This window comes from Cupressus sempervirens, chromosome 9 (assembly GCF_028749045.1).
Source record: "Cupressus sempervirens isolate cs-2001-9-10 chromosome 9, ASM2874904v1, whole genome shotgun sequence".
In the NCBI taxonomy this organism is placed as follows: Eukaryota; Viridiplantae; Streptophyta; class Pinopsida; order Cupressales; family Cupressaceae; genus Cupressus; species Cupressus sempervirens.
Genome location: NC_143126.1, coordinates 654,879,370 through 654,902,325, shown reverse-complemented (window position 1 = coordinate 654,902,325; position 22,956 = coordinate 654,879,370). Strand labels below are relative to the sequence as shown.

Here is a 22,956-nt window from a genome sequence, read left to right as displayed (position 1 = left end):
AGCGAAAAGGAATGAGACTGCTGCTGGATTGAATGACATTCTCAAGTCACTCAATTATCAACTCGAGATGCTAGACAGAATCTTGGTGCCTAGAACAATATGATGGAGATTGATTTAGACATCTTGTGTGAGTACGAAGTTGTCACGTCTGTTGAAATGTATCATGATATGCACATGTGATGACCAACAAAAAGAAAGTTCTACAAGGACTTGTAAAAGATACAAAGGCAGCAGTAGCCAGGATAACTAACCAAGAAAGCATGATTAGAGAGGCATTCAGAGGGCTATCATGCAAAATCATCACTGAAGATAACAGACTCAAGAATCAAGAAGATGTTCTCACAGAGTTTACAAAGGTCATTCGCTTACAGCATGAAGTGGATGACTTCAACATCAGTGTGTTGGATACATTTGCAAGCTAGAAGTATTCATTGAAGAATTTGCAAAATCAAATGGAGATTTGTAACAAAGAGATATCTGGAGCAGCAAGCATACTCAGGAAGGTTACAATGATCTCACAATGCACCGGTGAACCAGATACTGCAGTTGTACACGAGTCCCTATGGAAGTTTGGAGAGTTTGTTGATACCATGTGACTACTTCGAATCAGATTTTCATATGCTTTAAGTAGAATAGCAATAAGAAAGCTACATGTAAAGAGCATCTATGTTGTAAGTACAAGATAACATGCACCTATACAACCAGCTCATGTAGTTAAGTTGCAATCACATTAAGCATGCAACTTCAAATAAAGTCAAAGTAGTTAGTTAGATAAGTCAAGGTGGTGAGGTTGTTCCACTTTTTCCTCCACCTTTCTCTCTCCTATTTTCCTATAGAAAGAAGATAGCTCATTGTAAATAATCATCTTTTGGCAAGGCAAGAAAATTCTGCCAATTTATATGTGCACAAGACTATGTGCTTGGATGTAAATCTAAATTGCTATCAATAAAAAAGGCAACTTGGTTTCAGACTTTGCATTGATTCACGGTGTTATGTGACGACATTTTCTGGATATTGATTGTGAGTTTTAGAGCTTTGATCAATAGGAAATTGAAACTAATTGTGCAGAACTTGAGCTGCCTATTGCATTCAAAGCCAATTTGAACTTTTGAAGACTCTGTGCTACAGGAGGAAAAATTGTAAAAGATAGTAGTGGCTAATTACTTAGAGCTGAAGACTTTGGGCTTCAGTTGTAAGTGTTTTTATTAAATTTGAGAGCATCCAATAAGAGACTTTGTGCCTTAATGTTTATTCTGCTTGAATCCTTATTCGAGACAAATGCAGGAGACTTTGGGTTCCTAATTTTGTTTCACAAAATGTAAAAAGTAAACTGCTGCCCCTGGGGTTGTTCTTATGGCAATTCCAAGGTCACCGATATTATCGTAGCAATAAGGCACTTTTTGTTAAGTTGGAAAGTTATAGTTGTACGCAAATCATTCCTGAAAAAAGAGAAATCGATCAAGAGAACCATTCTTTTTGTATTTTTAGTTAAGTTCCTATTGACACCACCTACAGTAAGAAAGGAACCTCCATTATTGCTGAGAGGAGAGAGAAATATCATGAAATGTTGCCTAAAGTTACAATTTTTTAAGTCATAGTCAGTGATGTAAAAAAATTTTAGCCAACAAGAAGTTGAAATAGCTTTTGTGATCAAGCCTTGATTACACAAAGTGAATTCCTCCCACCCTGCTAATTCAATCAACAAAAATGCCCTTCGGCATCTATGGGCCTCCCCACTTTGACCTATTTTTGAAAATTGGTATTTTAATATAGTTCTGGCAAATTTTTGGTGAATAATTGCTATCTAATGCTATATTGTCACAAAAGCTTGCACCCCTGCTTGGTGTTTGACAGCAACCTTGTGAAACATGGAAACAACCTCCAAGTGTGGGAACTTGACAAGTGAGGTTGAGTCTTCAGAGAAGGCCAGCTTCTAGTGTTGAACCAACCTAAGACTTTGAAGGCTTGCTTCTAACCTAATCTAACAGATTGTAGAGGAAAAGGGAAGGAATACAGAAAAGTAGAGGAGGTGATGCACTGAATTAAAATGTGTTTCTCAATGCCTATAATTGCACAAAACATCAATAAGAGAAACTCCAAACGTACACAAATCTCTATTTTAATTAATCTCCAAGGATTCATATATGGTTCAGAATTTATGAGATGCTGAAAGGAAAGAGAGATTTACAATGCAACATTCATAACAAGATTGACACAGCATCACATATGAAAACAGAGAGACATAAATTTAGATGAAGAAGCAAGATAAATTTGCACAAGACACCTAAATGTGAAAAAAGGTAAAACAAAGATATTCCATTAATGAGAAGGCAAGACAAAATTACGGTTACAGGACATAAGTCACTGCAATAGAACAAAAAAGAACCTAGAAAATATGTTACAAAGTTGCCTTATAGACCAAGCATAACTCTGATATTCGACCTGAATCAAAACCCTAACCCAACTAGGGTTTGGTTGCAAAAGGATAATCATACAAATCAGATCAATGATATAAGCTTGGCATGTAGTTGACCTTGACAAGGAAAGGCTGCAATGAATGTATATCTGCAGAGGACGAAGGAAATTCGTGATCAGGATGGCTTTGAGACAGAACATGGCGTGGTTGTGCCTCTAACAGAGCAGAAAAGTCTTTTGCAGACCATAAAGAAGCATGGAGAGCGTCATGGGATCATATGTGTTGGGTTTGTGAAGATGTATGGCACTGCTAGAATCGATAAAAATGCAGATTGGTCGTTGAAAGTAACTGAAATATTCAGCATTGACCTTCTCTGCTTGGTAGAAACCCGTCATGACCATTGAAGTTTGAAAAAGGGTTGCAAATTGGAATGTTGACCATTGATGAAGATCTTAACACTCTATTCGTTGGCCAAGAACTGTTTGGATCTCCTCAATGCAAGAATAGAACATGACCTTCAATGAAATTGCCTTTATGATCAAATGGCCCATGTATCTTTGCAACACAAACAAGATGCCAAAGAATATTCTCGCGGAGGGGCATGTTACCATTGATGCATTTCATTGAATCGTCAAAGAGCTGTTGTGATGAAAGGGAATATGGCCCTATTATGTTGATTAGACAATCCATGCACAACCACAACATTGACCAGATGTCAGGGAATATCATTGCAGAGGTGCGGCCAATTCGCAGACTTTAAGCCTATTGAAGTTAATTGGATACATGAGATAGACTAAGGGTGGCATAAAATGTCAACATTTCTGACAACTTTGGGAGGATGCCAACCTGTTAAGTATATGATCAGTGGCCTTAAAGTATCCATTGGGCATTTAACCTTGTTTATTTTTTTATGCATCTTTTTGCTATTTCCAAAAACACAGATTTTAAATTCATAGTTTGAAGTTTTGAAGTTTTTCTACAAAAAACAATTTTAAATATATCAAAAGAAATTTCATTTTATATTGGGGTTCAAGTATGAAGTTTGTGGCATATTTTATTTATTTTGTTGTCTAAAGATGTGTATGGAAGATCTAATTGATTAGTTTATGTGTGCATTTGAAGTTATTTCAAATTAAGATGACAAATAATTGCTATTTTCAATGCTTTCCACTTTGCGAAGTCTGCACTGCATTTTGGCACAGAATTTGTGTCCAGGGGGGAAATGGCTACTGTCAATTATGATACAAATTCAAAATGCACTCTACAGAGAGTAAGGCATGGGAAACTAATGACTTGCATAAAATAGTTCCAACTAGTGATCAAACACATGGGGGAAGCATAACAAAGCAACTGATTCTCTTATTCAAGCATTAATCAACACTTCGTATGAAACTAGATTCTCAAATTCATGACAATGACAATTGAATTTTTATTTGAATTCAGCTGACCCATTTTTTGTGCCTATCTACAAAAATGTTTTATGTTCCTGATCGGTACCTCTCCAACAAGCTACTCTATCAAACTCAATGCCAATTGATACCAGTAGACATACTACACATACCTAATTTCCAATAGGATTAGTTACACACTTGGACTTCTGAACCAATTCTGCCCATATAATGACTCCCAAACAAGATTTTTATCTACACACTAGCACATCTCTTGTGCATGTGCAACAATTCAATCTGAGGCAGATGGAACAAGAAACTACCTTATATTCGACATGTTTATAGTAATCCTTCCACAATTTCACCACAGTGTATACCATGCATGTTTTGGAATCCAACCAAGGGTACTATTCACATTTTCTGTTGCACACCAACAATTTCTGAGTTTACTGTAAATGCAAATGAAAAAGACAAGGAAGAAGAATTCACTCAATGCATGCAATACATTTTCGGATCCAACTAAGGATGCTATTTGACATTTCCTCTTGTTGACCAAATTAGTGCAACAAGCACTATGATCAACATGGGGCCCCGCATTGGCAACAATGTTTGGTCCCAATAGCATTAGGAAGACTTTGAAGGCAACCATTGAAATATCAAACCACAACATGTTCCTTCCATTCTACAAAACAACTGATGAAAATGCATTCCAGTCTATGGTCTACCTCATTTGGGCATGCACTCGTTATTCAACATCAAGTTATAAAGTCATATACCATGTCCATAAAATTAGAGTTGAATCTAGAGTGCTCAGTATCCATTGCAAAAGATGGAGATTGATATCACTATAGCATGCACACTCCTAACTTAAAGTACCAATCCTGCAATCTCTCCAAAAAGAAATCCCTCAACTGTGGAGTGAAAAAAGGAGGACATTGTTTCTCCAGTTGAGGCCAATGATCCCAGAACAAAAATTTGAAATGAGAACAGCACTTTTTCCAAACAAAATGATGTGCAGACTCATTATACATAATCCACACATTAGAACCCTGTGCACCAGAAACACCACAACTTCTACATATCCACCTTCCATGCAGTTCCCAACCTGCACAGTTGTGCACCGGAATCCCAATTATTGTCTAAAGCCATATAAAATTTGAATTACCATGCAACCCCCAGCATACAAACCCACATGCCAGGTGTTACATCCTTTCTTTGTGAACCTTGTTTCTTAAATAACTGTAATAACTATTTCATGCGAAGTGTGATGACAGGCAGTTAAGTGACTTTCATTGATTTGAATTCATTAACTATAATTATGATGATTTAAATTTATGCATGTGAAATATTGGGAAAGAATTATGATGGATTTCAGTATGGATAGTCAATTTAAGTTTTAGTTCTATAAATGATTTATTATTACAATTTTCCCAATGATAATGGCATCTAATCTCTCCTTGTCAACAAATACAAGAGGAGATCCATCCCATGAATCATCAGCATACGGGGATGTGAATGCACTATGAAGGTTGGAAATACCATCCAAGCAAGAACCATAACTGTTTTACCTGTTATAAGTTTGGGAAGGGTGTTGCCTTAGATACATCTAGGAGGTTACCCTTTTTCTTTACCATTGTTAAATTAGAGTCTTGACCTTATAATTAAATTTAATTGCATTGGATCCTTCTTGTCAATTTTAAGGAACAACCATGGATACCTCTTCATTCATTTGTTTTCATGCTATACATTGTGACACTTCATATTATTTTTAATTATTTCATATATATGTGTGTGTATAATATATGAAGCGTGTGGGTCCGTTAATGGGCTTTTGAGGGATAATCCTCTTCCAGCTGATAAGGAAAAGAATCAGTGGGGTCTGCGAGATCCAGGATGGATTAAGATAAATTTTGACGGCACTTCAAAAGTGAAACCTAGGCCTTTGTGTAAAGTTTCTGCAAATTCTAAGTGATCAAATCTGAGATAATACCTTTCTCTATGCTTGCTGAAGACGGTCTTCCTTAATCAGGCTTGTATGAAAAAATATCTATAATATATTTATTGTTCTGAATTTCTTTATCTCTGCATTAATTCGTATGGAGCAGACTTGTAGTTGTTTGTGTGTCCTTTAACTACAACCAAACCCCACATATATAACGTAACCAAAGGGCATGTCCCTTGAAGGGACACAACCCTATCTAGGGCAGCCTTTACCTGACTTCCCATAATCGGCGCCAAAGGAAGATAATTAATGTTTGTTATCAAACTAAGGTTAGTTTCATTTCATACTTAAATATCATCACCCAAGGGAGACGCCAATCATGCCTTAGACAAGGAGCAAGTATTAATAGGCCTCTCATGCAAGAACAGATCTGAATGATCTTGTGCAATCAGATCAGTATGATATCAAGGTTAGAGATTTAACACTCTCTCTTAACTTGATAATAATACTGAGAGATAACATATCTAGCATCATCAGTTACAATGAATAAGCATAGAATGATACTCTATTTCTATTTGAATCTTCTTAGCATGTGGTATCATCAAACACATGATACTATGTCATATTACTATACCTATGATATGACATCACTGATACTAGTGATAACAGTATTGAGAAGAATACAATATACAAGATAACATCCGGAGAATAATTAACTTCTTCATTTATCCAAGTTGTGACTCATAGGTAGTGGCATTCCTATATCACAACATGATCCTGAGTTAAGATCTACCAGAACACAAGATAAACTTCGAAGAATAATAAAATTCTTCCTTTATCCAAATTGTGACTCATAGGCATGACAATGTCTACATCACAATGTGATCTTGAACTCATCTAGATCTGACAATAGATCTCTACTGTTTAGCACATTATCTAAAAGATCATCATCTCTCATAATGTCTTTTATACAAGTGTTCATTATCTCAAAGATCGTCACCTCTTAGATAATGAATTCAAATGGTGGAGCCCATAACAGTCAATAGCCTGACAATAAAAATTATTCTATTAATAATTTAAAGAATACAAATGTATTACAATTCAACCATACCAAGTCTTTTCCTGAAGTGATCTATCTTCACTCGAGAGAGAGGTTTGGTAAGAATATCTATTGTCTGATCTATAGTGCAAATGTATCCTAATTTTATAGTATTCTTGTCTACCGTATCTCTTACATATTGGTAAGAAATTTCGATATGTTTGGACCTATCATGAAAAACTGGATTCATGGAAAGCTTGATTGAACTCTGATTATCACAATGAAAATCGTAGGATTCATGGCTTGACCAAATAATCCCACAAGTAACTTTCTAAGCCAAACTGCTTCACAAGAGGCCATTGTTGCTGCAATGTATTTGGCTTCTGTGGAACTTTGTGCTACTAAAGACTACTTTCTACATATCCATGATATCATTGCTGAGCCTAAATTGAACCATCATCCTCAAGTGTTTTTCCTGTCAATAACACTTCCAGCCCAATCTGAGTCAGTGTGGATATGTAGGTCCAATTCAACTTTCTCATACTTGAGCCCAAGGTTAAGAGTGCCTTGTAAGTATCTCATGATGTATTTGACTGCAACTAGGTGAATCTCCTTTGGCTCACACATAAACTAACTTAATGCATTAACAACATAACAGATATCAAGTCTTGTATTTACCAAGTACATTAGAAACCCAATCATCTGTCTGTAAATAGTAGATTCTACTACTGCTTCCTTAAGTTTATGTAGATTAGTTTCCATGGGAGAAGACATAGACCTGTAGTTTCACATTCCAAATCTCTTCAAGATATCTAATGTATACTTTCCTTGATTGAGTATGATGTTGTCAAAATTTTGGCATACTTCCAGTCCTACTAAGTAATGAAGGAGTCCTAAATCTTTCATCTCAAATTCTCTAATTAGATCTTTCTTGCATTGATCTATGAGATGATCATCACTTGTTATTAGTAAATCATCAACATACTGAATCAAAATTACCATATCATCTTTATCCCTTTTATAATATAGATTTGGATCAGCTTCATTCTTGGAGAATCCTAAGCTGGTGAGATACTTATCAATTCTTTCATACCATCCCCTTGGAGCCTGTTTAAGCCCATAGAGAGCTTTCTTGAGCTTGTAAACAAAAAATTTTGGGTTATGAGTTTCAAATCCTTCAACTTGTTCCAAATATACCTCTTCTGTAATCTTTCCATTCAAAAATGTTGTTTTTACATCCATCTAATGTACTTTCCATCCCTTCGATGCTGCAATAGCTAGGACTGCTCTTACGGAGGCATATCTGGCAATAGGAGCAAAGGTTTCTTCATAATCCATCCCCTCTTTTTGAGAGAATCCCCTGGCTACAAATCTGGCTTTATATTTTTCAATGCTACCGTCAGCAACATGCCTGATTTTAAATATTCACTTTGAAGAAACAATAGATTTTCCTTCAAGTCTTGGAACAATTTCCCAAACATCATTCTTCATAATGGATTAGTATTCTTCTATCATGGCATCCTTCCAAGCTATATGTTTAATAGCATCTGAAACATTGGTTGGTTCTGATTTAGACAAATCATTCATGTTTGTTGCATAACTAGAAAATCTTTTAGGTCTTTTGCTTTCTCTAAATGTTCAAGATGGTGCAGCAAAGTCTTGTGCTTCCTCTACTGTCTTAATGGCCCAAAGTGGTCTTTTCTTAGAATTTTGAGTTTCTTCAAGATCGAGATTTCGAATTTCATCTTCAATTTCTTCAATGTTCTCCCTCTAAGACTTAGATTCAGTATTTTCTTCAGAACTAGGTAAGGGAGAGGGATCTCCAAAACTTAGGGCTTTTTTGAATGCTAAATCTTCTTCAAAACTTACATCCGTACTAAGTTCAACATTTTTCTGACCAGGTATGAAAATCCTATATGTTTTAGATGTTTCACTATACCCTACAAAATACCTTTCCTCCCAAAGGGTTCTAACTTAGTTCTCTTTTCTTTTGGAACATGTATATATACTGGGCACCCAAAAATCCTAAGATGACTTATATTAGATTTAACCTTAGTAAAGGCTTCTTCAGGAGTTTTATCTCTAAGGTAAGAGTGAGAACTTCTGTTTTGAATATAGACAACAATACAAGAGGCTTCTGCCCAAAGATAATATTCTAGATTTTGATCAAATATCATAGCTCTTGCGGCTTCTATAACTATCATATTCTTCCTTTCTACTAACCCGTTTTGTTGTGGTTTATAAGGAACGGTATAATTCCTCTTAATTCATGTTTCTTTACAAAACTCTTTAAACAAATCTGAGATATATTCCCCTCCATTATTAGTCCTAAGAGTTTTAATTTTATGTTCTGATAAGTTTTCAATTAAGGTTTTAAATTCTTTAAATCTTTTAAGGATTTCTTTTGATTCTTTACATTTTAAGAAGTAAATCCAAGTTTTCCTACAGAAGTCATCTATAAAAAGTAAACAGTACCAAAATCCTCCAAGAGAAGGAACAGACATAGGTCCACATAAATTTGAGTGGATTAATTCCAAAACATTGTTAGTTTTTCTAGTGCTATCATGAAATGGACTTTTGGTGTTCTTACCCAGAGCGCATCCTTTGCATATGCTTGAATGATCTTTATTTAACTTAGGTAAACCAGTAACCATCTTCTCCATAGTAGATAAGGTTTTGTAATTTAGATGTCCTAACCTTCTGTGCCATATTTCATTTATATTAGCAGCTTCATGAATTAAGGCTTGAATGGGTCAACTAGGTTTTGAATTTAATTCATACAAGTACCCCTTTCTTTGACAAATCAATTTTGCTTTCTTAAATGAGGAGTTCTTAGCTTAGGTCATTACTTTACCGTCCATGAATGCAACATTATGTCCATCTTCAAGTGTTGTAACCGAGATTAGATTCCTTTTTATTCCTGGTACATGTTGTACTCCTTTGAGATGTAGAGAACTACTTGACTTTAGTTTCAAGGTGCAATTCCCAATTCCTTCGACTGAATGAGCGGAATTATCACCGATGGTAACTTTGCCATCAACTTCTTCGAATATAGAGTCTAGGGCTTCTTTGTATCTTGTAATATGTTGGGATGATCCACTATCAATCACCCATGCATTGCTTGATACTTCATATGATAGTGCTGAATACAATACATGATTGTCAGGATCATAGTTATCTTCTTTAGTAATTTTTGTACAGTTTACTTGTTTAGAATTCTCGGGGCAATTAGATCTGTAGTGTCCAAACTTTTCACATTTGAAGCGTTTTAATTTGGATAGATCTTTCTTAGGTTTGTCATTCCTTTGATTACCCTTCTTCTTGAAATGCTTTTTCTTACTTTTATAGGAATTTGAGTTGAGAACATGAAGTTTTGCATCTTTAATTTTCAACTTTCCCCCTTTCTTAAGTTTTCTAGATTCTTCCTGTAGACAATCTCCCTTAAGTCTATTGAATTCAGGAAGATTGTCTTTGGCACTTAACTCCTTGTGCGAATGTTTCCTATGAATCTGGTAACCCATCTATAGCCATCAGTATTAGTTCCTTGTCAATTATGGTTCCTATACTTGCAAATTCATCTCTTAGACTGGCAACCCTTAGGAAGTAAGAATTCATTGATTCTCCCTACTTTATTTGTATATGATTTAGTTTCCTTTTGAGTGCGAGGACTCTAGTGTCATTGTTGACCTCATGTGCATTTAATAATGCATTCACCATATTAAATGTTGTTTGATGTTTCGTTAGCATGGGTACTATTTCATTTTTTACTCCATCTAATATGATCTACATGGCTTTCCTGTTTCCTTTACTCCAAATAGTTTTATTAGGTTCAATAGCAGGTTGTTTGGATGCTGAATCAACAAATTGTTTTACATCATTTTCTTCAAGAATCATCATGATTCTGAATTTCCAAATATCAAACTATTCTTTCCCATCAAACCTGTGCTCGAGTCTAATTGTGTATGCCATTGAAGATAGAAGAATGATGCTAGATATATGTCAAGTCTGATTGTTTAATTTGCAAAGCCTAGGTTCAACTACTAGAGCTATGATACCATGTAAAGTTTCTGCAAATTCTAAGTGATCAAATCTGAGATAATACCTTTCTCTATGCTTGCTGAAGATGATCTTCCTTAATTAGGCTTGTATGAAGAAATGTCTATAATATATTTATTATTAGAGACTTTCTTTATCTCTGCATTAATTCGTAAGGAGCAAACTTGCTTAAAGGAGCAGACTTGTACTTGTTTGTGTGTCCTTTAACTACTACCAAACCCCAAATATATAAGGTAACCAAAGGGAATGTCCCTTGAAGGGACATGACCCTATCTAGGTTGGCCTTTACCTGACTTCCCATAATCGGCACCAAAGGAAGATAATTAATGTTTGTTATCAAACTAACTAAGATTAGTTTAGTTTCATACTTAAATATCATCACCCAAGGGAGACACCGATCATGCCTTAGACAAGGAGCAAGTATTAATAGGCCTTTCATGCAAGAACAGATCTGAATGATCTTGTGCAATCAGATTAGTATAATGTCGAAGTTACAGATTTAACACTTCAGGCATTGGAGTGGTTGCAAGAAATGAGGATAGTAGTATTGTAGCTTTGGTGGCAAAGAGAGTAGCAGATGGCACAAACAACTAGGCTGAATGTCTCGCTGCAGTACAAGCAACATTGCTTGGAATAAAGCTAGGGGTCCATAAGATCCATCTCGAGGGAGATTCGCAATTGGTAGTCAATGGAATAGCAAAAGGGAAAATGGACACTTGGTACCTAAACAAGCACATTAGACAAATTCCATCATTATTGGAAAATGTGAAGGAATTCAAGGTTTCACATTTCCTAGGAGGCAAACGATCTAGCAGACAAGTTATCAAATGTGGGTGTACAAGGTTCGTTGAATGATAAATTTGAACTTTTATAAGACTTCAGAGGACTTGTCCCAACGGACTTTGATTTTTAACTACATCAATGTTCATAGGTACACCCCTCATAAGAAAATGGAGGCGGAATTGACAGGGATATCTATCTTGCGATAATGTGAATTTGGCACGTGTGTACTCCGTAGACAAGATAGTTTAACGATGAAGCTTTTATTGGAAGTTGATCCTTTTGGAGGCTTTGCTTGTGTCGTTGTATTCTTTATTGGTGCCTCATTTTAACATGTGCAATGCAGAACGAGTTTGGAAGTTTGCAAAGTTTAGGGATTACACTATGGATGCCAGTTTCTCTACGCACCACAGGACAGATTCCTGCCTTTGAGGGATCAATTATGGTGAAGTGCTTGCACAATGTGTTCAAGTTCGATGATGAAACTTTCTGGGAGGCAGTCAAGCTAATTTTTGGTGAGGAATATAGGTAAATGACTAGAGGCCCTGCTCGAACTTAGACATATTATCCTTGTTTTTGGCATTATCTTTGATGGTGGTTGAAGCAAAGATTGAACTCTTGGGGGTGGTGAGGGAGTGTGTAGAGTCAAAATGGGGAGTTGGTGCAGAGGAGGTTGTCAACAGGGCAGAAATTGAGATCGGCCTACACATGGGGGACCGCATGTGGCGTCTCATTGGCAGCAAGTTGGGGGAGTTGCAACTCTTGTTGCTCTGGTCATCTACGACCCCAATAGAGGTGCATCAACCTGTAGCTCATATGGTGTGGAATAAGTTGGTGTTTTTCCTACAATCCCAGGAGTAGGCTTCTGCTTTAGGTGCTGGAATTTTCCATAGAAAGCACAACATTACCCCTATAAAGTATTCGGCACATGTGGGTGATGACGGTCATCGTCTAGTTTGTCAGTAGGTTCAAATGAAACCGTGTCACAAAAAAGGGTGAAGAACACTGGTGACTCTGCTTCGGTCTGTGGAGGAATTGTGGTGGGTGTGGATGTGTCTCTCGTGGATGACCGTCAGGAGGTACCTGGCAGTGGGCCTGAGAGTCTTAGTGTGCTTGTGTTTGTTGTGGAAAAGAACGATGGGATCCCCAATTTCTCCCACGAGGAGGCCATAGGGTGGTTCAAATGAGCTCTGCTTGCAAGTGTGTTTTGATCTTCATTTTTGTGGGTGTGCATTTCTGATTTTGTAATGTTCAAGAAGTAGTATCTAGTTCGGGTTGTAGTCATTTTTCTGGTGGCAATGCCATGGTCACAAGGTGGCCCTTCATCTAGATGTACTCTTTTTAATGTTTAATATAAATACTTATTTTGCCGATTAAAAAATATATGTGCGTATACATATAAATAGATGAATACGTTCTTGCCAATGATCCTTAAAATGTGTGAATATAAACAATGCAACCCTACATGGATCCATGCATATGGTCACATTCTAAGACGATGGTGGATGAACCCATGATAATTGAATAATTAAATACACAAGTGAAAGTTTGCTTACTGCTATACTTGGTAGACTACAACCATGAAATAATATTAAAAATGGCAGTGCATATCAGGTATAGGAGTAAAATATATCTTCATTCACTCATGAATTTTTTACAAAGATGAAAACTATAGAGATGGTAAGCCATTCCAATTCATCCCACTATATGCTACCCCCTTCCTTGGAGGTACATAACATATTTAAAAGACTTGATGGTTGCCAAGAGGGACATAGCTATCAACCTACCAACATACAATTACCCGAGAGCGACAGTCAACAATCAATGAACAATTAATACATTGATGGATAAACAATATATGAAACATAATAATAAGCATTGCGCACCTACTACAAAGTTGACAACTTGATAATAAGTCATGGCATGTATATGTCTAGTCATTTGGTGTACACATACACATGAAATAAATACTGAACCATATGTTATATATATATGAAACTATACAATTCTTATTTTCTCCCTTGAGCATGTGTAGCTTGATGGGAGTGAGATAATTATTCCAGTTTATCAACTTAAGGTTCAAGGGAGTCTTTGGGGAATGTTGGCAGAGGTGGCAAGAGTAACTCCTTTTGCCACCACGTGCAAGGAGTTGTTCTCTCACCTTCATGACATTCCTTTCTTGGAAATCATATATTGTTGAGCATTATTAATGGTGGGAACTTGGGTGGAAAGCTCTGGTTTTTTATGTCTTCTTTGGTGTGAGTTTGGCTTGGAATTTAGATATTGGATCTTTTGTTGAGCATTGGTCTCTGTTGTTTGAATAGGAAGTGTGTATTCATCTGAAGCCTTCATTGTCTACCAGCTTGGTGAAACAATCCTTGATCCTGGGCATTGAACCTTGCTCTTTTTATTACCATTTTCGTGAACTAATGCAATAATATTATTGTTATGAGAAAGAAAGGATCATTTGATCATTTACATTAATTATTATTTGGAACTAACACTTCAATGTGCTGCAGTATGCATCTTATGCAATAAGCTGTTGTCTCAATCATTTAATTTGAAAGTATGGATTCTTAATCCATTAGATTGAATCATTATTCTTCTATCATATCTGCATGATTCCTTGTGCATAATGCTTGAACATGGAAAATAGAAATAAAGCTTGCTGTGTAGTGCATATCAAATAGCATAGAAGAGTTCAATGAATCAGTTCCATAACATACTCTATTTTTTAGCATGGAAAATAGATTTGTATTCCTTTCTTCTCTTACTAGTTGTTGACCAAAATTAAAAATAATGAAGCTTATCATCCTGTCACAAGTAATGGAATAATATGCATACGAGAAAAACCCAAGTTTTCCCTAGAACCATAGTATAACAGTCAACCCTTTCTTGAGGCCATGCTTGTTTATCAATCTGGTTAGAAGAATCTGATTATATTTTATAGCAATGATGTCTAATCAAGTTCTACAAGTTCTATTCTACTCCTACCCTAAGACTTATCTGATTTGAGTGAGATCTTTAAGTCTGTAGATATTCAAGACAATAAACTACCAATCCGATTACTTGTCACTTGAGTCATCAAAACAATTTGATCACCCTAGTAGGCGGGTTAATGTATTATGGCCAAAATAATGGGAAAACATGTCTGTCTTGGATGATGAGTCTAATAGGGTTGTGGAAACCTAAATTAAGAGGTTTTTTTTACTCTTTATGAGCCTGATGGTGGCATTGACAGCACAAAGAAGTGCCTGTACCCTAAAACCTTGGCCAAGGTGGTACTATGCTATAGGTAGTAGTCATCAATCACTAGAACCAGTAGGCCAATGTCTAGCTTAAAAGGTCACCCTGATACATTAAGATGTCTATAGGTTGGTTGGCTAAGAAAGTCATGGGTTCCACTCCAAATCTCAGATGGCGAGAAATTTGAAGCTGTGTTCACATGCCCTTGGGAAGGACCAGGCCACTTCTGTGTGGAAGTTGTGTAGATGAGCATTAGGTCACAACCACAAGATCAAAGGTTAGGTGGGAAAAAAACCTGATGATACTCTTTCACCCTTTGGAGGCCGAAAGCTCAAAGTACAGCATAGAATAATCCAACAAGTTCAGTTTCTATGATTTATTCTTGCAACTTATAAATGTTGATTACATTTCATAGCTATCTCAAATGAATAAGTGTTAGTTTCTTATCATATGAAAGTTAATGTTACATTCTTATTGATTTTGTTTTGCTTTTATAGTAACGTAAAAAGTTAGTTAAATCAGATTTATGTGAAGTTAGTTGGAAAGTTCTCCTTTCAGTTAGTTATGGCAATTCTTATTTATGTTCACAATAAATGGAAGGAAGTTTTTTTTTTTTATATGTTAAAGGCTTAAAGCATATTTCCTTTCCTCGTAATAGAAGATTTTACTTTCTGTTTATTTAAGGTGGTTATACTTTATAGATAGTACGTTAAACAGGAGTTGATATTCAAAACCATTAGCAAAAGATAATCCCTTTTTTAACCAAGTCTTGTAACTAAACAAAACATCATAGCATTATTTAGGGAGTAGGTCAAACAACTAACCTAGTCATTCTAGCACTTGAAGGAAGCTACACAATTCTTTTCAGTATAGGATTTCTCAATGTTACTTTGTTTGTATGCATCATGGACAAGTCACTCTGATGTTAATGGAAGAGGATTTATATTATATCCCTTTATCATTTGAATGTTTGTGAATGCTTCTTGTTTTTTGTGTGTATTCTGTGGGTTCCTAATACCTATACACTCCATATACTGAGAACCCCTTAGAGCTGACTTATGTTCTAACACATATTGGGTACAAAAGCTATAAATTAATAATATGGTTATGCAAAGCATAGCCTTGACAGAGATAAATACTACATTTCAAAGGAAATGCAGCACATTTTTCAAATGGAGATATTCACCAAGATACCAACAATTTCTTCCCTGAATATATCATAAAGAAAAATAATATTTTGGTAAGCAAACAATGTCGGATTGCTGTTTCCCTCGGAATCTCCCTTGTTCCTCATTGCATTGAGACAAGAAAGGGTGGAATTTGGAAAGAACCAAGACAAGAAGATATTGAATGTTTAAGTGTAGGATCTCCAGAAGGAGGACAAAGCTTGACTCAACCTCTTGCATGATAGCTAGTTTTCATTTCTGGATTATGACTTACCAGGTTTTGATAATGGTCCCCAGCTCTGGTTTGACCCAAAACTCCATCGATTATGCTATAAGCCATTTTTTACATCTATATGCTTTAATTTTAGTCTCATTTCTTGCAGTTCATATCTTTATTTTATAAAACAACTAGAGGTTTAATATTCAGTCTATCCCACATTGATTTTCCAAGGGTCAAAGGTTTGAAGTGGTTGCCTTTTGTCACCTTTTTTAAATTGCTTACTCACGCTGTATTCCATCATCTTTTAATATCCAAAAATGTATCATTTCTAGTGAACATTATTGCCAATGTAAGAAGATAACAAAATAATTATATCCCTTTTACAAGCCTCTTCACATTCTCCAATACCAGCAAAAGAATAAAATCACCAAAATATTGGTCTACTCAATTAAAGAAAAAAATGATTAAAAAGCCATGAAGTAGATGCACCTTCGAACGGTGACCAAACACAAACAAAATTGGAATTGTCTCTGAATTCCCTAGATTCAAAAGAATTTAACTCATTTTCAAGAGTTAGGCATAAAAAATGACCCAATACAGAATGAAATCACTGTAGAAGATGACAAAATCATTTAATGACCATTGACAATGGACATTTGATGGACTGTAGATTATAGACTACTATCACAGTCCACAGATATGACAGATGATAGTCTACACTTTCCCTTTAATTCAAACCCAAAAAAACAGACTATTTCTACAAAAATGTTCATAAATGGTAAGATATGATAAGGAATAAGAAACCCGGCATCCAGGGGTAGCAAAGAAAATTGAAATAAAAAAGGATGCACAAGAACCAAATATATCTCCTTTTTAAAATTATTCAGGCAAAAACATGATACATTTTTCCTTTTAGTCTTTTCCTCAGATGAAAAGGATTAATAATAATATATCTCTTTATTTTTTTATCAGATTAGAAAGATTAATATTTTAACAGAAATGTTAATAACCTGAAAAGTACGAACATAAAAAAAAAAATTGAAATTTCTATTCTGACATTGCTTTCTCTTTAATCTGCATCCAAACGTAATGCTATTCACATGAAAGGTAAGCAAACGAGACATTCTTGGAATTCCTATTCTGCTGCTGTTTTACTTTTCTCTTTACTCTGCATTCTCACCGAAAACATAAACTAGAACATGAAACAGATTCTGCTTCAAGAATCAAAACTATATCTCATTGATTTCTAACAGATCTATCATTGCATACATGTTTTCAGTTTCTAAGAGTAGTTTTTTAGGATAAAATGACAGTTTGAGATATGTGTCTTCCTTTTCTACCCACAAAAAGAATCTTGAAATTAAAAATAAGAGACTAAATGCTTACACATACCTTTTCTATTTTTAACTTTGAAAATATTTCTTGCAGTAATTTGTAATTCTGGATCATGTCATATTCTGTCTTTGCTTCAAAATTTACCTGGTCAATGCAAGAACACAGGTAATTCTAAATGCAATGAAAGACTTCTAACCTAGCCATAACAGCAGCATCCAATATCATTCTAAATAAGAGAAACTAACCTTGTGCATGGGAACCACTCCAGGATGTATCATATCCATCATTTGGCAGTGAACTGCTCCAGAAGCTGCCTGCATATAATCAGTAATAGATTTCAACGACTCTGGAACTTGAAAATCATGAAAATTGAAGTTCAACTTACAATCAATAACCAGTCTCCAAAATGAAATCAATAATTTGCTATTTCCCATTGTAATTATTAATACATTCCATAGGTCAGAAACACATGCCACATTCAAGCACAAAGGAAATATATTCCTCCAAAAATATTGAGAGCATAGATGGATATAGCTGTTACCCTTCTTTTTCATAGTGCTACATACCTACAAATATTTTGTTCATATGAGCATCAATATGAGACCAATACAATTCCTTGCAAACACAACCATGAGACTAGTATCAGCTTCTTTTAAGGAACCACACATGAAACCAACTACAAAGACCAGGAGCCTCGACATAAAAATCCAAATTTTCAGAAACAACCTCCATACTAGAAGCCAACAATGGAAGACCAAGAGTAACAAGCTAGTATTCCATATTGAATGTCCTTTGTGATTTGGACTAGGATCTCCACAAAGAGAACTCAATTCTTTGGCCAATTAAGTTCAACCCTTTGAATTCTGTTACCCTGCTTTCCCAATGATTGCATGATAAAATGAATGAAAATGGCAATAGAATGACTATTATTGAGCAATTACAGTGAATTATCTTGGCAGTGTTATTTATTTCTTAACCATCAAGCAATAATCAAAAATTTCCTGTTTAGTGAATTCCGGTTGCTAGCAAGTGGCCTTTGAGTCAAGAAGGATCCATTTAAAGCCAGTTAATTTGCCAGAAACACCTAGTTGCATTATTACGGAGACCATTTTAACAGACTCACTGGTTCTGGAACCTGGGTTATGGTCACAATGAGCAATATGTTGCAGTGTTCCAGTTTTTCTAATTTGATCCTAAGGGATTTTTAACTCCATGTTAGGGTTTATCTTTCTGTCTGGTCAAATCCCTGGTCCCTGTTTAGTTTTCATGAGCTTTGTTGTGTTGTGCTTCTATCTTGAAGGTAATTTCTATGTAGATTAGATCTTTAAAATGCTGCTTTTATCATTCCTTTGTACTCAATTGTTCTACTCGCCATCCTTCGCGTTAGCATGGCACTATCAGTTTGTTTTAATTAGCTAAGGTAGTGTGTTCTACTTTTTCTTTAATACTGGGTCCCAGTTAATTTTACACATGTCAATTTGTTATTGTATCACAAGAGGCCTTTTCATCGCACTTTTGGTTTCATACTTATTGTTAAGGTTGTATGACGCTGCATGCTTTAATTCTGAGTTGTCCATTGCTTACTATAATTTGTGCACTATTGTCCTGGTGCCTCCGGATTGATTAGTCAATGTTTGTTTGTACGTATCAAGGTAAGGAAATGGGGATTCTTATTGTATATTCTAAGAGGTGCTTTCCTATTGCACCATAGTTTCAGTTGTCGGTTTCACTTTTATCAGCATGATGCATGATGGCCCTTGTTAAGGTGTGAATAATATAAATGTTGTCAGTTGTGAACAAATGGCCAATTATTATTGCATTGTTGAGGTTCAGTGTACTGAGATTTCAGTTGTGGATCCCACTTTTCACATTTGCCAGTCATGATGGAAGCATTAGGGTAACAAGCCAATGCATTTTGTAACTTAGCTGTCAAAATAAAATCATTTCATTTGGCAACATAGTTGTCACCATGCTAAATATACACGTCCCGAAGTACTCCAAGGTGTCAAAGCATGAAAGGGAATTTGATGCCTATCAACTCTACCTCCATTTGCCAAAAGAGCGACTTGCAATAGCCATCAACCTAGGCCACTAAAAGGAAGCAAATGCCAGAATTAAAAGTTTAATTGAAGATTTAACATTTGTGCTGTTCCCTGAATGAACTCATATATGCATTTAGTGCAAAAGGTGGCCGGCCTAGTGAATTTATTTCATTTGCATTGATCAGGGTCCTTCAAGATAATTATAGGGGAGAAAAAAATATAAGCCTCAAGGATTACAATGAAGAAATTATTGGTAACATTCTTGCCATTCAAATCTAAGAGGGTATACATCTGCAATCTCTCGGCAATTGGAATCAATCGATAACAGGCAAGTTCTTCTAAAAGGCTTCGAGAATTTCTTCAAATTTACAATCCACTGTTTGCATGATCATATCTGTTGAAGTATAATAACAACTAGTATATTTGGAAATCTGCAATTGACCATCAATCCCCAGAATAGTAGATTGTTAAAAGACTCTTGCATTTGCCCAAAATGAATCATACCTCCTAAGCTTGTAAGGCTAATAAAGGTGTAGAATACAACTTAATTAGTCAATTTCCTGTGTCTACCAAAATGCCAAGCATGTCCAAGGTACCATTATCCTTTCCAATAGATTACAAAATAGGATTGAGTCGATCAAACTGTCATCATCCTGATTCCTGATTATTGGTTGGGAACTGTTTGAATATTGTCATTGACATGGAAGAAGACCTACCCCTGTATCCAGCATATGGCAATTACACCTGGGAAAATTGGCAGTCCCAAATGTGTTTGTCCACACTGTCCTAATATATACCCTAAGTAGCCACTTCAATCCAAAATCCAGACAATTAATGGGCAAGAATGGAAATATACTCTTCACTTCGAATAAATTGTTCAGGAATGTTTTTCACCTTATTCCCCAGATGAGAAAGAGTTTTTGGAAAAAACCGTGTATACTAATGTTTAAGATTGCACGAAGCAATCCATCATCAGAAGAGAAACAAGAGATAAGAGCAGCTACAAAGTCAAGTAGTTACCTAACCACAAATTGAAGAAAATAGAAGGGAGAAGGTTAATTCTTCCAAAGGAGAATGAGCCTTTCAAAGTTGATACCATCAGGAAATATTTCCAGATAAATGAGCACAGCACCGTGCCAAGTTATGGGAATAGATTAACAAGTGCATGTTGTCAGGAAACTCAGGTAGTTGAACAGTTGGTATAACTGAGGGAGTTATCCCCTTGGGCATTATATTTATGAACTCTCTTCATAGAATGGATAGGGAAATGTGGAGATACTGTTGTATATGGTGATCAATGAATAAATGAAATATTGTTGAGTTCTCTCTATATTCTGTGTCGAATACCTTGCTTTTCTTTATGTATGCAATGAGTTCTTGTTACCCCACGAGAGTAAACATTTGGCGTCATCGCCGACCAAATCTGGGAAGTGACAAAGGTAATGGAATATGTGATGTCCCGTTTCAGGACATTAGGCTTTAAAACAGTACTGCACATATATTTTCTGTTTTTCTCCTTGATAATCCCTTCTATATTGGTCTCTGATGGAATTAATTCAATCCTCCATTTACATGGGGGCCATACACCACAATCTGAGGCTCTTGTAAAATCTAATGCACAGTGTATTCAACCATTTTGAATTAGATTAGATATTGATTCAATGTTATTCATTTTTCATTTTAGGATAACTGTGTATATTGTATTCACCGGCATGTTCTCACAGAACTAATAGGATGTGAATATTTATTTTCTATCATATCCCTTGAAATATCTTTTTCCACAAGTCACTACTCTCTACTCCCTTCTATTGGACATGGTAACTGTATTTTCATTTGTAGTCATTGTCTGTAGAACTCTTCTCTACATCACGTATTGATGGGTCATGCCTTTTTGGACGTTTCAATAGACTTACAGTTTCTCAACTCCATACAGTGAATATTTTGCAACCAGAATATTGGATGTGTAAAACTAAAACATATACCAGTTCAAGCTTATTTCTGCCTCTAGAAAATGAAATTTTGCTCTATACGATAACTCTAGAAATGTTGATATGCCTTGGACGTAGTATTGTTCAATATATGATATTGCTCAATCATATGAATATGAATGCCTTTTATTTTTTCACGGTCTGGCTACCACACAGGAAGCACCCGATATTCAAAACAAATTAAATCTTTAAAGAATGTCCACTATGCTGTGTGAGAATATCTGGATCATCCATACACACAGATCATGTTTTCTCAATGCATTACCAAACATCTTTGAATATCAATTTTCTATAATTTTTTGCACAATTCCACAGGACAGCAGGATCAATGCTCTGATACCACTTGTAATGTCCTGTTTCAGGACAGTAGGCTTTAAAACAGTACTGCGCATATATTTTCTGTTTTTCTCCTTGATAATCCCTTACCAAAGTTTTATTCAATATATATATATATATATATATATATATATATATATTTTTTTTTTTTTTTTTTTTTTTTTAAAATTTTATGGTAAGAGTTATGTCTTCTCACAATATAATAATTATATTAATTATATTGATACATATATATTATTTATATAAGTTTAATAATATATATATTATATCTATAGTGATATCATTATTAATAGTATTAGCGTTACAAAATATTATTTATTCATTTTATTAATCTTATATATCATATATTGATATTTATTTATTTATTTATTTATATTATTTATATACAATAGTATATTATTTCAAATATCTAATACATATATAGTCATATGATAATATATACGATTTATATTTATATACATTATTAATATTATAAACTTATTTATTATTATATTATATATGTCAAAAATGGGGATATCACATAATACAGTGAATAAATGGGACTACCTATTAACAAGAATATCATAACCAAGGACGATGGAACTACAAAGCTTTTTGAAGGGGAACATGCCCTGACCATGAACTTCCACATTTTATTTCAAGCGGCCATTGAGACTTTGGTATGAATGGGAGGTTGCACAGGAAAAAGTTGTCGAGGATACAATGTGGAACGCATTAAACATAAGCCCTGCTGCAAATAGGTTGTTGCACCACCTGCCCTGTCTGTTAGCACAAGCATCCCTTGCACAAAGGAAGAAAAGGGAGGAAATCAAGTAGAAACAAAGCTAGCAGAAGAACTTAAGAAATTTTGCCAAAAATAACCGTCGGAAGGAAGAAAAACCCTATGGAACCCAACAAAGGACTAATGCATAAACATTCAACCTTTGAGAAGGGAGAATAAAAAGGACACTATAAACTTGTAATGACAAGGTCACACAGTTGACCCACATACTGAAACACGAC

At 35.3% G+C, this 22,956-nt stretch overlaps 1 protein-coding gene across 1 annotated transcript in view; it reads right to left on the bottom strand.

Moving 5' to 3' along the window:
• The window catches only part of LOC149540433 (microtubule-associated protein RP/EB family member 1A-like), a 61,015-nt gene that overhangs the window by 12,044 nt on the left and 26,015 nt on the right, over nucleotides 1–22,956 (bottom strand). The window contains exons 2-3 of the mRNA XM_089801541.1: nucleotides 17,834–17,902; nucleotides 17,646–17,732 (exon numbers count right to left, since the gene is read on the bottom strand). Of these exons, the coding sequence (XP_089657667.1) occupies nucleotides 17,646–17,732; nucleotides 17,834–17,902 (156 nt within the window). The remainder of the gene's footprint in view (nucleotides 1–17,645; nucleotides 17,733–17,833; nucleotides 17,903–22,956) is intronic.